Below are 14,684 nucleotides of genomic sequence, written 5' to 3' on the forward strand. Positions count from 1 at the left end.
ACTGGTTAGCCCTACTGCCTTACAGTGCCAGGGACCCGGGTTCAATTCCAGCCTTGGGTGACTGCGTGGAGCTTGGATATTTTCCCCCTGTCTGCATGGGTATCCTCCTGGTGCTCTGGCTTCCTCCCACAGTTAATTAAGTTGCTTAATTTTTTTTTAAATGAACCAGGAGAAACAATATAAAACAAAGGACGTAATTCTAAAGTGTTCTCCCTGTGTCTGCGTGGTTTCCTCTGGGTGGTCCAGTTCCTCACACAGTCCAAAGATGTGCAGGGCAGGTGGGTTAGCCATGCTAAATTGCCCCTTAGTGCACCAACATTTGTAGGCTAGGGGGATTAGTGGGGCAAACACATGGGGACCTAGGGATGGGATGGATGGGAGGTTCTGGGGTGCAATGTACTGTCAGAGAGTTGGTGCAGACTTGATTGCCCAAATGGCCTCCTTCTGCACTGTAGGGATTCTATGCTTCTCCAAGTTTCAAGGCCTTTTTTTGGCAGACTGAATTAGGATTTTCCATAAGACTGTCCTGACATTCGCGTTTGTATTTTGATGGGTTCACTTTTCCTCAAATATTTTGGAGGGGCCTACTTGTCCAACGTAACTATTTCACATGGTGTCCTACGCTCTTGGATTTTGTCCCTTTATACATTTCAGTGGGCCCAAAACTAACCACACACCACAGTCAAAGCTTTATGAGCTGACTGGGACACTTGCCTTTATCAAATGGGGCAGCGATTACAAAAGCAAGCAAGTCATGTTGGAGCTGGTATTGAACTCTGGTGAGGCCACAGCTGGAATATTCTGTGCAGTTCTGGTTGCTACAGCATTGGAAGGATGCATTTGCATTGGAGGGGGACTCACCAGGATGCTGTATGGGATGGAATATTTAAGTTATGACGAGAGGTTGGATTAGCTTGGTTTGTTTTCATTGGAGCAGAGAAGACTAAGGGGCAACCTGAGATGTACAAGATTATGAGAGACATGGACAGGGTGGATAAGGAGCAGCTGCTCCCCTTAACTGAAGGGGACATAGCTTCAAGGTGAAGGGCAGGTGGTTTAGGGGAGGATGTGAGGAAAGTTTTTTTTACCCAGAGGATAGTGATGGTCTGGAATGCCCTGCTTGAGAGGGTGGTAGAGGCGGGTTGCCTCACATCCTTTAAGTGCCATCTGGATGAACACTTGGCATATTATGGCATTCAGGGTTATGGGCCAAGTGCTGGAAAATGGAATTGGGTAGGAGCTCACGCATTTCTAATGTGTTGGTGCAGACTTGATGGGCCGAAGAGCCTATTATGCACTGCATGATTCTATAGCTGATGGAAAATGCTGCGTGTTTAAAAAGAAGCAATTACTGCACCTGAAAAAAAACATGTAAAATAATGTGACCTGAAAGTAATAATTTGCAATCAATAGTTTAATGAACAAGGATAAAGTAGTCAAACAAGATAACAACTACCAATCCCCCATAAATGTTAAAACATTTAAACTAAACACAAACTTGAAATGCTTCAAATGGTCAGAATTCAAAAGGTTGGATGGAAGGACTTCCCAAACTTCTCGTTTTAGGATCTGCTTAGGCATGTATCATGAAAGCCACTGGCCATATGTAAACAGTCACTGCATTATTAATCTGCAGATATCTTAGGCTATAGACACTGACATTTCTGGCCTGTTTTAAGAGTTAGGATGCATCCACCAATTGGAACTGGACCAAAAATAGTCCTTTCCAAATCTCCAGGACTCCAACATGCATAGAGCTGAAAAGGTCAGGAGGGAGCATGAGCACCAAAAAGTAGAGTGCTGGCTGGTCTGTTGGATCCAGGTAGCCCTCAAGCCATTATTTAGAAATACACGTGAAAGCTTAACTCATTCTCAAATGGCTAACTTGTCATCTACTTTGCAAAACAAAACAAGGAATTGTGTGTGCTTACAGGAGATAAATAAGTGGAAAAATCTACTCCCAAGCCACAGACAAGGACCATTGAAAAAGTGTTCTCATGATTAATAGCCTTGCCTCAGTTATAAATATCTTTATAACGCTACTGAGGAAAGCTAATAACACTGTTATATATAGTTTAAGAAAGCAATAAGTTTGGTACAATGTATTTTTGTTGTGCATCCCAAGAACCTCTCATGGGCTGATATGCTTCCAAAGTATTAATGTCAGTGATTAATTGTACCACTTGGCAATGTCTCATGCCAAAACAAATATTGTCATGATTAAAATACATAATATTACTTGCATAGTCTTTTATTTATAAAAAGGTTGAACTCTGTTCTATTTACCTTGATTAATGAATTCTTCCATTTTGTCTTTAAAAGGCTGTAGATGTTCTTCTGGTGAAAGACGGCAAACTTTTTCCATTTCTGTCTCACAAGCTGTAACAAGAAAGGTGAAAAGTGCCCTTGTGACTATCAAGTCGAGAAACATCATGGTTTTTGCTACTTATATGTTGAAATGGACATACAGAATCATAGATGGATCGCCAAAACAACATACACGATTACTGTAACACAAAGAGCCGGTGTTAGTTTTATAAGTTCTTGGGATATGCACTCAAACCATACTACTTGATATAGAACATAGAACACTACAGCACAAACAAGCCCTTCGGCCCACGAGTTGCACCGATCACATCAACACCTACCAATCTATAGACCTATCTATAACCCCCAATCCCATTAAACCCCATATACTCATCCAGAAGTCTTTTAAAAGACCCCAGCGAGTTCGCCTCCACCACCACTGACGGCAGCCGATTCCATTCACTCACCACCCTCTGAGTGAAAAACTTACCCCTAACATCACTTCTGTACTTGCCTCCCCGCACCTTAAATCTGTGTCCTCTCGTAGCGACCATTTCAACCCGGGGAAATAGCCTCTGAGAATCCACCCTATCTATTCCTCTCAACATTTTATAAACTTCTATCAGGTCGCCTCTCAACCTTCATCTCTCCAGGGAGAAGAGTCCCAGCTCCCTCAACCTAACTTCATAAGGCATGCCTCCCAGTCCAGGCAACATCCTTGTAAATCTCCTCTGTACCCTTTCAATAGCTTCTACGTCTTTCCTATAGTGAGGCGACCAGAACTGCGCACAGTACTCCAAATGAGGCCTGACTAGGGTCTTATAAAGTTGCAGCATTACCTCCCGATTCCTAAACTCAATCCCTCGATTAATGAAGGCCAGTACACCATGCGCCTTCTTGACCACATCCTCCACCTGCGAGGCCGATTTAAGAGTCCTGTGGACCCGGACCCCAAGATCCTTCTGCTCTTCAACACTACTAAGACTCCTGCCCTTGATAGTGTGCTCGTTCATCCTGTTGGTTCTGCCAAAATGGACGACTACGCATTTATCCGCGTTGAAGTCCATCTGCCACTTCTCCGCCTAGTCCTGCATCCTATTTATGCCCTGCTGCAACTTTTGACATCCTTCCAGACCATCCACAACACCACCGACCTTCGTGTCATCAGCGAACTTACTTACCCATCCCTCCACTTCCTCAACCAGGTCATTTATGAAAATGACAAACAGCAATGCATGACATCAGTGCTCTGATAACTAAATGACATATTGGAGTGAAATGAGTTGTGAAGAAATACGTGGCTCATAAGAACATAAGATATAGGAACAGAATTAGGCCATTCGGCCCATCAAATCTGCTCTGTCATTCACTCATGGCTGATAAATTTCACAACAAGGTTCATTTGGTAGCACAAGCCACAAGCTTTCAGAGCGCTGCTCCTTCATCAGGTGAGTGGAAGTTCTGTTCACAAACAGGGCATATAAAGACAAACTCAATTTACAAGATAATGGTTGGAAAGCGAGTCTTTACAGATAATTAAGTCTTAAAGGTACAGACAATCTGAGTGGAAAGAGGATTAAGCACAGGTTAAAAAGATGTGTATTGTCTCCAGCCAGGACAGTTAGTGAGATTTTACAAGCCCAGGCAAGTCATGGGGGTTACAGATAGTGTGACATGAACCCAAGATCCCGGTTGAGGCCATCCTCATGTGTGCAGAACTTGGCTAACAGCCCCTGCTCAGTGATTCTGCGTTGTTGTGTGTCGTGAAGGCTGCCTTGGAGAACGCTTACCCGAAGATCAGAGGCTGAATGCCCGCGACTGCTGAAGCGTCCCCCAACAGGAAGACAACATTCTTGCATGGTAATAGTCGAGCAGTGTTCATTCATATGTTGTCGTAATGTCTGCATGGTCTCCCCAATGTACCATGCCTTGGGACATTCTTTCCTGCAGCGCATCAGATAGACAACGTTGGCCAAATTGCAAGAGTACGTACTGTGTACCTGGGGAATGGTATTCTCACATGAGATGATGGCATCAGTGTTGATGATCCTGATGAAGGAGCAGCGCTGGTGGCTGTGCTACCAAATAAACCTGTTGGACTTTAACTTGGTGCTGAGAGACTTTTTACTGTGCTTAGCCTGGTCCAACGCTGGCATTTCTACATCAAATTTCACAATCCCATTCTCCCACTTTTTCTCCATAACCTTTGATCTCCTTACCAATCTAGAACCTATTTATCTGTCTTAATGACCTGGTAAAGGAGACTAGTCAACCAGATTGTTGTTTTTTCAAAAAAAAACAGCAATGGTTTGTGTGGTCATCATTAAAAATCTGGAATTAAAAGTCTAATCGAATTCAAATCTTACCATCTGCCATGGTGGGATTCAAACCTGGATCCTCAGACTATTACCCTGGATCTCTGCATTACTAGCCCAGTGACAATGCCACTAGGACACTGCCTCCCCAATTACATAAAGCAATGACATTCTTTTCTTTATCAGCTTATTTCAGCCTAGAAGTTGAGATAAAATAGATAGCCTACATCGACTGTGCGTAGCTGAGGGATTTCTGTGCTGTAATAACTGAATGAGAAATATGATTTTACTCACCAGTTTCAGATTTGAATGACCAACTTCTGATTTTGATTCTCAAATAATCTAGTGTATACGCTAATACCCACTGATTTCACCCAAACAGAATCAACTTGTCAAATGTTCCCACAGCAAACCAAATGAGAGAGCAACTGAAGACTGCTGCTTTAGAAATACATGTTCAAATAGGTCATATTATGATCTGGTAGTATTTGCTGTTGGTTAGATATATTCTAGCAGTTTTGCTGCATGGCAAGTATTGCTGCAAGTTGTCAGCTGGCAATAATGATGTGAAGAGCAGTGCACCTGAGTGAACAGGAGAAGCAACTGCGCATCTCTTTAACCAACCAAATGCCAAAGTGCGTGAAATTCACAGCACAAGATTGAAACAGAAAGGGTAAATTAAAACTGCTAAATTCACATCAGGCGCAGGAAGTGAATAAAGCAAAGAGAAAGAAAGATTGGATTTGGAGTGACTGAAAAAGAAGCAAAGAAAGACTGGAAATGTTATATTTTTAAGTTTTCAACAATGAAAACCTGCAGGAATAAGATCCCACACTTGTTAAAACTGATGCCAGAAATTCTCTCAAAAATGCTTATTCACCAATTCAGGGAAAATGCAACTCATTTATTTATTGATTAAAACTATAGACGCTTGCTACCTTATGGTTACAATCAGCTCCTGAAAAGCCTCGCATATTAGGGTGAATCCCAACAGTCCCCACCACCCTGGTCCCTGATAGTAACCCTTACACTGCAGATTGATTCTTAAAAGCTTATTTATTAGTGTCACAAGTAGGCTTACATTAATGCTGCAATGAAGTTACTGTGAAAATCCCCCAGTCGTCACACTCCGGTGCCTGCTTGGGTAGACTGAGGAAGAATTTACCACGACCAGGGCACCTAACCAGCACTTATTTCAGACTATGGGAGGAAACAGAAGTACGTGAAAGAAACCCACGCAGACATGCAGAGAATGTGCAGACTCCACGCAGACAGTGACCCAAGCCGGAATTGAGCGCAAGTCCCTGGCACTGAGAGGCAACAGTGCTAACCACTGTGCTGCCCCAAAAAGGACAATCACCACATTGCTACACATTGTTGAAAGGGCACTTAGACAGAAAAAGGATAAAACTTAATTTCTTGCAGCAAATTTACAATCACAGAATCCTTTGGATATTTGTGTTTAATCGTGGGTCTGCCTGATGCCTGAAGTTGCTATAGCATTTGTTCATTAACAACGTAGAGCGTTATCATGTGTCTCAACCGTTACTTTGACACAAATGGTGGTGGCACAATCCCTGCAGGTCAATTTTCAGCTGCACATTGATCTGATGTTTGCCTCATCAGCAAATCATTTGAAAGAATTCAAGTGTCTAATTTTAAAGAAAAATCACTTTTTCCTCCACAAAAATCAGCCAGAATACAGACTTGAAAGCATGTATCGGTCTTCAGAAATAAGTCATTTATTTGCCTACAATTCCTTTAAATATTTATCCCCTTTAAAGAGTTTGCACATTCTCCCCATATCTGCGCAGGTTTCCTCGGGGTGCACTGGTTTCCTCCCACAATCCAAAGATGTACTGGTTTGGTTGATTGGCTATGCTAAATTGACCCTAGTATCAGGGGTATTAGCAGTCCAATGCCAGGACATTAGCCACAGAAGGAGCATTATTCAACAAGCTGATAATCAGCTTGGAAATCCTTCCACCATTTCCCCCCACTATTCTCCACAAAGAGAAAGAGAAAGAAATAGTGACGGCGATTCTCCCATCGCAACCCACAGGTACGGAAATTTGCGTGCTGGTTACTTTGCAGGATTCACGCATGAGTTCCCGACGCACACGCACCTCCCGGAGCCAGGGAACAGGCGCAGTCGAGACCGTGCTGGAAACCAGCAGGAAGAACGGCAAGTGATTTGAATCTGTTTTAATGTATTTTTACTGTATTTCACATGTGATTATCGGGCCTGGGACTGAATTCTCCAGTCCCGATAGCATCTCCTACTTCGCCAGGAGTATTCCACTCCAGTGGGGTTTGGAGCAAAACTAGCGAGACCTCCCCCCCCCCCCGCTGGAGTGAAGGGGGTGGTAGTGGGAGAATCGGGACCCAGTTTGGCAGTGCCAGGGGAAGTATTCATGCCCAGCAGGTGCCTCGGCACTGCCCACCAGGTACCAGCAGTGCCGAGGGGGTGATCAGTGAGGGTGGGAAGGGTCCAGCTGCCACTCTGCATGGGAATCAGTCTGGACGGGAGAGAAGCCAGCAATCAGGATGGGGGTCTGGACATCAGGGCACTCCTAGTCCAGGGATGGTCGGAGCTGGCCCGGGAATTGTCGTGGGGGCCATGATTGGGAGCCCTCGGCTTTTTAATGCTATTCAAAGATCGTGACCTCTGCATTGCACAGTGGGGAGATTCAGGTCTGAACGCCCACTGAAAAAAGTCGTGATCCAGAACAGTTTTTGCACCAATTCAGAACTTTTGGGAGAATCACCCCCGGTATGAGGGTGAAAATATGCCAGCAGCCACATTAACAGCGAATCTCGGCACATTCCACCAATGTCTAGTGAAGTGTAATGAAACAAAGTCCCCAAGGTGAAAGTACTTTTTCATTCTAAGAGTTAACTTGGTAAGTCTCTTCATGCAGCTTGTGTAATATTAGCTGCAGTAAATCCCTTGAACCAGAGGCCTGATTTCCCCAGAGAAAAACAGATCTCTGACACAAAAACACCATTAGAAATATTCCAAATACATGAAGTGCCATAACTATATATTCAGGAAAAAAAACAAGACAGGCTAAATTAGAAGGCAGAGACAACCACCGCGCCCACCCCCCAATCCCCCCCACCCGCAATAGTTCTTCAGGTGAAATACCAATGAAGCAACCGCCCTCTTAAAGTTGACAGACACATTTCCATTCCCAGTTTCCCCCTGCAAACAGCGAAGTTGGCCACATCCTGATATTTCTAAAGTCAGCCCTCAGATCTGACTGAAAATGAGACAAGATACTGTTTCTGAAGCTTGTATCAGGTTTGGCTGAAAGGATACAGAAGGCTAAAACCTGGCAAGGTACGAAGGGGACTGGGAAGGCACATGAAGATTAAGGTCCCACTTGGAGAAAAAAAAAGAGGTGGGTCAAGAACTGTAGGCCTAGATTTAAAATCATTGGCACCCTGACAATTCAGTTGCTGAGACGTAGAACATTCTACTTAAAAAGGTGGGGATCTGATTCCATCATTTATTTTCAAAGGGCATTGGGAGGACACTTGAAAATTAGGTCCTTAAGAGTTGAGGACAATAACAGAAAGGGGTCTGGTACATGACAGAACCAAGTATAAGTGCTCTTCCTAAGAGCCAACAGAGGCACAATGGGCCAAGGAAATTGATTTTAAGTGGATTTTTTAAACTGCATGCTGACTTGCTAATGTATAAGTAAATCATGCAAAAACTAATGACTACAACATTAAATATAAAGCAGAAACACAAAACCAAAAGTACCACCACGTTGAAAACTCTCAGCATGTCCTTTCATCAAGCCCCTGGCAATGAAAGTTTCCTTGACCTGAAACGTTAGCTCAAGTTCATGAACACTGCATTTAAGGTGCACCAATACCACAGGCTGTGTAATGTGCCCATTGATCTTTGGGTAAAGGGACCACCCGCTGCAGCAAGAAACACAAAGGCCTGAAGTTCCCAAAGTTACTGACAATTCACAAAAAAAAAATTTCAATTTGAAGGTTGCAACCGATATTCAACCAACAGATCTCTTAGCACACGAGCTTGATCTCTGACAAGGTGGTGCTATCCTGACTGCAAAATTTGCTTTCCTCCCTTCTCAGTCGCCACTCTGCCTCATAATTAAGATGTCACAAGTCAAAGTATGATACAGCTTGATGGACACCTTGTCGTCATTCTGAACAATTGGTAACAAGCTCCTCCCAGTCGTTAACATCAGTACCACAATGCTTCGAGGAAGAGCCTCAGGCTGGCTTGGAAACTTTATCTATTGATGAGCATTATTACTCAGAAACAAAACGTGGCCAGGGGTAGGGGTGGGGCGGGGGGGTGGGTTTCTGCTGCGCAGGTTTAATTTGTGTTTGAGTTCCTTACCAGCCCAAGCCACACTAATCAAAGCGATGCCAACAGGGAAAGAAACATACCCTGGAAAGGAATGGCTGTGGGTGTGGGGAGAGGAGGAAGGGAAGGAAAAGTTTACTGAGATGGCAGTGGCAGCCAACCTGTTCCTGCTCCACTGCAGCAGAGTTGCAAAAGCCACACAGATTAAGATAACTTATAAAAAAGTCCGGAAAGGAAATGGGCAGCCTGTCTAGTCAGTTTGGATCTGTAATGTCTCTCTGCTAGGGACTTCAATTGGATTCCGTTTGGATATAACTAAAAAAAAACTTGACCAGAAAAACAAATGAAGTTGCAGTTGCCTTTTTAAATCTAACTTCCTTAATAGACCATTCCTGTTTTGAATATTAAGAAAAACTACAATCAGCTTTCGCACCCCACTCTGCGGCTTTCTGGCTAAGTTCGTGAATTTTAACGGCAGCAGAATGTAAACCAGAATAGCAGCAGATGGATATTTTGGTAAAAAGCGTTTCGAACAAGCACACTCTGTCACCTTCAGTACATGAACATTTGACTCATCGTCAATGCAATTTGCCTGCAGGGAGTCCTTCATTTGCCAGACTAAATCCCTACGCAAAGTGTGTTGTTAGTCTGAACAAACTGCATTTAGCCGCAGACGTTTGCTAAACATGGAGAGGAGGCGACAGGCAGGCAAGGCAACCTTTCCAGTCTGTTTGCTCAGTTTACAGTCATTTATCTAAATGAGGAACAAGGCTGCAGGATCTTAGATCAATATAGTCCACCAACTTTGTTTTTTTTCTTCTGGATCTTGTACAATTTTACAAAGTAAGAGACAAACGCTTGCTTCACATTTGAACCAACAAATTCTTTCAAAAAGAGAACTAAAGATAAATGGCATGAACATTGAACTAAAAAGATTAATTGGATCCAATACCAAACAACTTTTAGTCAGGAATGCTATGTAATGCAAAACTTTTCACTAATCTAGTATCTGTGCATATGACATCAAAAATGTAAGGTGCTTCACTGGAACACAATCAGGCAAAGTGCTATACCAAGCTCAAGGAGTAGGAGATACTAAGGCCAGAATTTTACCAGCCTGCCTATCCTGATTCCATTCTCCATTGGCCTCAGGCAGGATTGTATGAACCTTGGGCAGATGTGCCAGTAAAATTCCAGCTTAAAAGTGGTAACTAAAAGCCAGTTCAGTGTTTTAAACTCTGAGGAGAATTTAGTAGAGGCCAAGGAATTCAAAAGCACAGGGCTAGTGACTAAACAGAAATATAGAAACTAGAAACAGGAGAAGCCCTTTTGAGTCTGCTCCACCATTCATTTTGATCATGGCTGATCATCAAATTTAATGTCCTGATTCCAGCTTTCCACCTATGTCCCTTGATCCCTTCAGCTCCAAGATATCTACCGAATCTCTTCTTGAAATCACACAATTTAGCCTCAACTATTTTGAGAGAGTGAACAGCAAACAATGGTAGGACAAAAGCAGCTGGGAGGTGCAAGGGGCCAGAGTTGGAGGAACACCACATTCTTGTATGGCTGGAGGATGTTACCGAAACAGGGAGGGACAGAGTGCTTTAAAAGCAACACTCAGCACAAACAAGGCTAAATGGAAAGTTTTGAAGGAGCAGAAGGTCACAACTGGTTGAAAGATGTGAGCCTGGCAAAGGCAGTGTTAGAGTAAATGGAGGCTGAGAAAGGGCAGGAATCTTTTTGGTCTGCATCTTCTCACCAGATGAGCACATCCTTTTTGCTAAACACACAGTCACCTCATGAACTCATTTATAATGCCTTTCAACAGCTTTCAAGGTGTATAATGGCAAGAATACTTAAATGTATTTTTTCAGTTGTATTGTCTAGCTTTGTTGAACACAGAGTCACTTAAATCGAGTAGCATGCAATAGCAGTTCCCTAGCAAGTCATCTAGTTTGCCAGATAAACTTCAGCATGGGGGATAAATCTCTTCTGCAATGTCGCTTTCCATGTCAATATGCAAATATATGCACCTTGCCACAAATTTGACTTTGTTCTTGGAAGTTCATCTGAAGTTGGGAATGGGTGACAAGCAGAGTCTACCAAAATTACCAGAAGCAAAGCGTGAGAGAACTACTCCCAGTCAGGTACTCCCAGTGATTGCAGCCAAGTAACAAAATCACTCAAATTGATAGAAATTAAAACTGCACACTTTCCTTAAAAGGAAAGGATGCTTCAAATTTAGATTTTGTCAATGCTCACATCTGTTTGGGCTTTGCATCATACAAAGAACATAACATGAGATGTGATTCTGTAATTGGATAGCACTTGCTGAACAATCCTACGCATGCCAAGGATTACACTAAAAAGCAATTGAGGATCATCTGTCTGGTTTGCCATGTAGCTTACTTATGTTTGCTAGAAGCCATGTATATTCATATATTAGGACCTCTCCTCTGCAGGTACAAAGAACATGTCTTTGTCTATTAGGGGAAACTGTGGCACAGTGATTATTTTCCAAACGTCACTGGATTCCGGGGAAGTGCCAGAAGATTGGAAAACGGCTAATGTTACGCCGTTGTTTAAGAAGGGTGGCAGGCAAAAGGCGGGGAATTATAGGCCGGTTAGTTTAACGTCTGTTGTAGGAAAAATGTTAGAATCCGTGATCAAGGAGAAAATAGCGAGGCATCTTGAGGAGAATTGTTCGGTAGAACAGACGCAGCACGGTTTCGTTAAGGGGAAGTCGTGTCTGACAAATTTATTGGAGTTCTATGAGGATGTGTCTAGGGCGGTGGATAGAGGAGAGCCGGTGGACGTGGTCTTTCTTGATTTTCAGAAGGCGTTTGACAAGGTGCCTCACAACAGGTTATTGCAGAAGGTCAGGGGGCATGGAGTTGGGGGTAGGGTGTTAGCGTGGATAGAGGATTGGCTGTCAAATAGGAGGCAGAGAGTGGGGGTCAATGGGTGCTATTCGGATTGGCGGTTGGTGACTAGTGGAGTGCCCCAGGGGTCGGTGCTGGGGCCTCAGCTATTCACCATTTATATAGATGATCTGGAGGAGGGAACCGAGTGAATGGTGTTGAAATTTGCTGATGACACCAAGATTGGTGGAACGGCAAATTGTGCGGAGGGTGGTGAGAGTCTGCAGAAGAATCTAGATAGGCTGGACGAATGGGCCAAGAACTGGCAAATGGAATTTAATGTTGGCAAATGTGAGATTGTCCACTTTGGTAGGAATAATGGTAGGAAGGACTATTAGTTACTTGGTGAAAAACTGCAGCATGGGACAGTGCAGAGGGACCTCGGGGTCCTTGTGCACGAGTCGCAAAAACCCAGCCTGCAGGTGCAGCAGGTGGTCAGGAAGGCGAATGGGATGCTGGCCTTCATAGCGAGGGGGATTGAATATAAAAGTAGGGAGGTCTTGCTGCAGCTGTATAGGGCACTGGTGAGGCCGCAGCTGGAGTACTGTGTGCAGTTTTGGTCGCCGCACTTATGCAAGGATATTTTGGCCTTGGAGGGAGTGCAGAGAAGGTTTACTAGGCTGATTCCGGAGTTGAGGGGGTTGAACTATGAGGAGAGGCTGAATAAACTAGGCTTGTACTCGTTGGAGTTTAGAAGAATGAGGGGAGATCTCATTGAGACGTATAAGATGTTGAATGGGATGGATAGGATAGAGGTGGAGAGGCTCTTCCCGCTCAAAGGACAGTAGGACTAGAGGGCACAGCCTCAGGATAAAGGGGGGGGCGGTTTAGAATGGAGTTGAGGAGGAACTTCTTCACGCAAAGGGTGGTGAATCTCTGAAATTCTCTGCCCGTTGAAGTGGTAGAGGCTGCCTCGCTAAATATTTTTAAGACGTGGGTTGATAGGTTTTTGATAGGCAAGGGGATTAAGGGTTATGGGGAGAGGGCGGGAATGTGGAACTGAGCCACGACAGATCAGCCATGATCTTATTGAATGGCGGGGCAGGCTTGAGGGGCTAGATGGCGTACTCCTGCTCCGATTTCTTATGTTCTTGTGATATTATCACTAGACTAGCAATCCAGAAACCCAGGATAACACTCTGGGGACTCAGGCTCCAATTCCACCATGGCATATGGTGAAATTTGAATTCAATAAAAATCTGGGATTAAAAGTCTAATAATGGTTGTGAAACCTTTGTCAATAGTCATAAAACCCCATATGGTTCACCAAGGTCCCTTTGGAAAACTGTCATCCTTACCTGGTCTGACCTACATGCGATTCCAGATCCACAGCAATGTAGTTTTAATTTCCATCAGGGATGGGAACAAAATGTTGACACACATTGACATCCCATGAGCTAATTTAAAAAAAACCATTATTGAATTAAACGAATGCATGAGGGACCATATTTCCCTGGTGCCCTCTTTGCAATCAGTGCCAACCAATCAGCACCCTTTTCTCAAGCATTATAAATTGCTGTTCAATTGAAATTTGGCATTCTATCATTTGCCCTGATGAGTGCAAGACCAATTTTGACAGCATGTCTTACTCTTCAGCCAGTACATTAAGGTACTTAAAAGGGGCTAGCAAAATCAACTATATCCTTAGCCCGACCAATTGGAAATATTAGGAATGGTTTTCGTTACCACAAATTAGCAAGTCCTTAACTTAACAGCAATCATTAAGGTGGAATTGGAGACTAATTTGCAATATCTAGTGACTGTACAGTTTAGGTTTCAACTTTTTAAAAACTACCTACTCTGAGTATTGTGCACAAGTTCATGGACAAAAAAAAACTAGCAATTCTATTGATTCATGTGGTGGATGTTCAGTGTGCAGTGAAATAATCTATTACTTATGGATGCCCTTTCCTAGAGTATAGTTTGAGTATAGCATGCCACGTTGAAACAAATCCAGGATATTTTAATCAATGGTGCCTCAAAACTGTTAGAACTTAAACAATACTGTGGAATGTATTTCACAACAAATCTGTGAAATAATTTAATTGTCTGTATTTTGTTTTGGGATTGGGGCTAAAAACATTGGGGGGGCGGGAGGAGGAGGGAGATGTCAAAGCTGTAAAATTTGCAAGGCTGATTTTCTAAAAGGTATGTTGGTTCTCTTCAAAAGATTGGTGATCTAAAAACATCTCTCTGCGGGTTGAGTTGATTTAAGTCATGTGGCGTATGCTGGAATTTCCAGCATAGAATAGAACCGGAGCAAACAGCCGTAACTCGCCATGACTGCCGAGGATGGATGCTGACAGCTACGGACGATCATAAGCAGATCAGGTTGCTACACAAACGACATGTCACTTGCCTCAAAGAAAGGCAAGATTGGGCTTCCACGGAGCTGTAGCTTGTGGAGGCGAAAACAGTCACAGAGCTCAATTCAAAATGCATACAGTAGTTCAGTGCTATTCCTTCCCCCAATTACAGTCAACCAATTTATCACTACTTACCGCCACCCCACCACTCCCCCCCCATGCCCCTAAGGGAACAGCATTTCTGACACAGAGGAAGAGCAGTCAACTCAAAAGCTATTTTTGCAATAAAAAGAACTTCTTCGCTAAACATAAAAGACGCATACAAAACTTTTGTACCATTTCAAACACAGTTGTCCTAAAAAATAATAAACAGCCAGTTATAATCTCCTAATCTGATTTTGGTATATGTTATGTTTAATTGTTTCCAAATATCTAATTTGTGGTGATTCAGAGAAAAAAAACATTTGTGACCAAAAATATT

The 14,684-nt window shown here is 43.3% G+C and overlaps 1 protein-coding gene across 1 annotated transcript in view; it reads right to left on the bottom strand.

The window, feature by feature from the left end:
- fmn2b (formin 2b) overlaps nucleotides 1-14,684 on the bottom strand; it is a 409,270-nt gene that overhangs the window by 123,767 nt on the left and 270,819 nt on the right. The window contains 1 exon segment of the mRNA XM_080199671.1: nucleotides 2,287-2,379. Within this exon segment, the coding sequence (XP_080055797.1) occupies nucleotides 2,287-2,379 (93 nt within the window).

This window comes from Carcharhinus amblyrhynchos, chromosome 12, assembly GCF_965287045.1.
Source record: "Carcharhinus amblyrhynchos chromosome 12, sCarAmb.v2.hapA, whole genome shotgun sequence".
Classification (NCBI taxonomy): Eukaryota; Metazoa; Chordata; class Chondrichthyes; order Carcharhiniformes; family Carcharhinidae; genus Carcharhinus; species Carcharhinus amblyrhynchos.